The following is a 3588-nucleotide window of genomic DNA, read 5'->3' on the forward strand; positions in this document are numbered from 1 at the left end:
CCCCGCCCCGCCTGGACCAGGACTCGACTGGCAGGACGGGCCGGGGCGGCCTGGAGCAGCGCGCCGTGCGTTCTGGGAAGCTGCGGCGGCCGGAGCTTTGGCTGGAGCGGCGGCCGGGCCCCGCCCTGTTCCAGCAGGGGCCTAACAGGTGCGGACCCACCGCGCAGATGGCGGGGCAATCTAGCCGAGCCACTGTCCACCCTCTCCGCCTGCTCCGCCTCCCCCTGCAGAGCCACGCGCGCCCAGGCCCGCCCCTGTTGTGTCCAGCAGCTGCTTCAGGCCAAGGGTCCAACGGCCAAGACAATTGTATCGACGGGGCCCTATCTCTCTGTTGCGCTCAAACTTGTTGACGACGTCGCTGCGACGTGCAGCAGCCCGCGGGCCGGGAGCAAGGGAGGAGGAGCGTGTAGTGAGTGTACCAGCAGCAGCGACTCGGCTCCGCGTAGTGGTACCAGGCACCAGGCACCCGCCAGCCCCGTTGTTTGGCTCCCGATCAAAATATTATTCTCCGACGCGGTCCACGCATGTGTGGGGGGACGGGGAGCCAGGGCGCCCGCGGGGTCCTTCCCCGCCCCGGGCCGACCTGACACCATCACGAGCGTTGGCGAGGCGACAACGCCAGATCGACCGCCTCGACCGATGCAAATATTGCCGGCCCCCGGCTCAAACGTCCAAACACGACGACTCTCGATTATTCGCCACAAAGGGAACGGCGCACACACCTCTCCAACTCTCGCTTACTCACAAACTGAAAGAAGTGTGCTACAAATACGAACCAGGCCAGTCCTCTGGCTTTGTCGAATGAACTCTATCTAAAGAATCCTTACCTCATGAAAAACTTAGACATGCAAAGCGATCACAAAAGTAGATAAACTCTAGAAATGTCCAAATTTTGTTTTATAAAAGTAATATGCATTTAGAAAATGCACTTCACCCAACCCACTACTGGAAATTCAGTTGGAGGCAAGCAACTTACCATAAAAGAAGAAGTAGAGACAATTTCTGAAGCTCTTGGGCAAGGCAAGAAGTCCAATTGAAAACAAAGTTCGGAAATTTATAGACGATGCGATATCAAAAATTCAATGCATTGCATCCTAGTCCAGCCAGGCGTCACTTATTCATGCCCGCACACATCTGAAAAAACAGAAGACAAATTTGTAAAAATTGTTGAGTAATTAGATAACAATACTTGTCAAAGAAAATGCACATCATATGGTATAGCAGTTACATATTACAATGAAAGCTGTCAATAACAAAAGACTTGAAACTTATACATAAAGTGGATTAAACCGCTCAATTGAATCTCAAATGCACCACATTGCATTCATAAACTGCACAGAATTTGAAATCATACATCAGAAGACGCAAACATGACGTAGACAATTACCGTACTGTGAATGAAAGAAAAACATTTCAGCTGCAAAGCAATTCACTCATTGATCTGCAACTTCCATGAAAATTTACACAAACCATGAATGGCAAGTTTAATTCCAAATAATTTTACAAATAAGATATCCAATGAATCAAATAAAGCAGAGTGAAACACAAATATTTTTTAAATGTTGGAACTGTTGCAAGATAAAGAAACAGCTGATGGGCAGCCAATAACCACAGAAGATTGGGTGAGGATTACAAATGTTCAAAAGGAGTTTCACAGACTAGAGCAAGAGGTAAAAAACGCAAATTTTAGCGCGTCAACCTCGGATATAGGAGGAAAACGTAAAATACGTCCCGAAAACGTGACATGCTGCTTCACCTTTGTCAGGGGCCAGGAGAGTTGATTGCTGAGTCTCGCGAATTACGCAACAATGGCGAAACTCTGAGGGACACAGAAATACAACCAAACAAGAAAAAGGGGGCAGAAATTTCAGCTCCGTTTACACAGCACTGGAGAACTGACAAGATCACGAAATAGTGAAGAAAATTTGTTCATCCAGACATCACTAATGGAAAGAAAATGGCGTCTCCCATTATCTCCAAGCTCCCGAGCGATTCTAAAGCTCGATCAATACTGAACCGTTCGCTGTACAGAAAAGACGACTAGCTCAGCCGCAACCCAGATATTTGAAGCATTAAACAAGAAACTTACGGCAGTCGCAGAGAGGCAAAATTAAGGATAAAATGCAAAGAATTACCGATGACAAGGCATTCCTTTACACAACTGATACGACTGCTAAGTGCTGGACTGGTCATGTGACGAAATGGAGAGTTTCCATTGGCTGCCGTAGTCAGCTGTTTTGATGCTGAGGAAAATCAATAGATTCTAGCCAGCTTGGCTTAGCGTTATTTTCTAAAATATTCTAAACAAATCAAAATAATTTTGATCCATACCTGCAGTTAAACTTATCGTCAAGACGAAGAGTTTGCTGTTCGGAGTGCGGTCTGCAGAGTTACTTTTTGTCCATTCTGTAGGTTGACCACCTAGAGAAAAAAAAAGAAACGAAAATAACAGAAAACGGTTCAATATGAGGTCCTGATAAACCATATTTATAAACATTTTAGTTAATTTCACAATTTAAAGTGTGGTTCTTTTAAATATTTTCGTATTTTCGATCGTTTTTTGACAAAATTAAAAGACATTATGTGTTGGCGTGTCTGACTAAACACCCGCTAGATTTGAATACTGGTGGACTTTTATATGTGCGACAGACCCTGTCCCTTTTGTTTCACGTCTGTTGCATGGTAAAAGTTTGCTGTACAATGTTATTTTATTTGTATAACACTACCTTTTTACACGAGAACATCATTGGAACGCTTTAAAAACTGCTGAAAAACGATTCTGTGTGCAAATAACGAGTATTCTGTAAATAACGACTACTAGAGTTGATTGCACGAGAAAATCGTCTGCTCTGCTGTCCCATGTTTTCATTTGTGTTCAAAACACTCCCCTTTTTTTCCTCGTGGATTTCGTTATTTTTCTACATCTTTTTCTTTGAACATTAGGATTTATTAAAGAAATGGCTAGTCAAACTACGGACGTCAATATTCATGTTACATATTGGTAAAGTTGTCACCCATCTATGAATTGGGATCATATTATCTGACATGCTTTTGTACCCATCAGAACCATCTTCATTAAGTCTTTCTTGATTTGTCCCTCGCTAGTGTCCCCTGTGGAGGTAAAACTGCATTTGATGAGATGGCAGAAGCAATTAAAGGTGGCGTCCCAACAGCAAATGTTAGCGGCCAAGAAGATGATCGTTCAGGTGGACCACGCTTAAAGTTCGAGTAAATGTGCACTCTGAAATTTCAACTAAACATGTGGATTTACACTTTCTCTCTGATTCTAGGGGCATTTGAAGTACACATTAATGGAAAAAATGTTCATTCAAGACTTCAGACCTTGGCATATCCTGATGTAGATCATACTGTAGAAGTTATTAAAAATGTATCTCTCGGAGGACCAGTACCTAACTCGCTCGTCCAGAAGCCTATAACAGACTGCATTATATCCTAAGATAACTGTTTTATATGTTCTTTAGTTAGAATAAAAAATCAAGTACTCTACTGCGTATATCTGTGTTACGTGAAACAATAAGAAAGCAACACTTTATTTAAAAAACTTCAGTAAGTTCTTTAACTGACTGA

The 3588-nt window shown here is 43.4% G+C and overlaps 1 protein-coding gene across 1 annotated transcript; it reads left to right on the forward strand.

Annotated features, from left to right (window-relative positions):
- The first annotated feature begins 2717 nt into the window (after positions 1–2717).
- LOC113218031 (uncharacterized) lies at positions 2718–3514 on the forward strand. Its single transcript, XM_026438176.2, has 3 exons — positions 2718–3001; positions 3106–3206; positions 3291–3514. The coding sequence occupies exons 1-3, from the start codon at positions 2958–2960 to the stop codon at positions 3455–3457; spliced, it is 312 nt and encodes a 103-aa protein (XP_026293961.1). The 5' UTR covers positions 2718–2957; the 3' UTR covers positions 3458–3514.
- The last annotated feature ends 74 nt before the right edge of the window (positions 3515–3588 follow it).

This window comes from Frankliniella occidentalis, unplaced genomic scaffold, assembly GCF_000697945.3.
Source record: "Frankliniella occidentalis isolate FOCC.00 unplaced genomic scaffold, Focc_3.1 Scaffold463, whole genome shotgun sequence".
NCBI classification, from domain to species: Eukaryota; Metazoa; Arthropoda; class Insecta; order Thysanoptera; family Thripidae; genus Frankliniella; species Frankliniella occidentalis.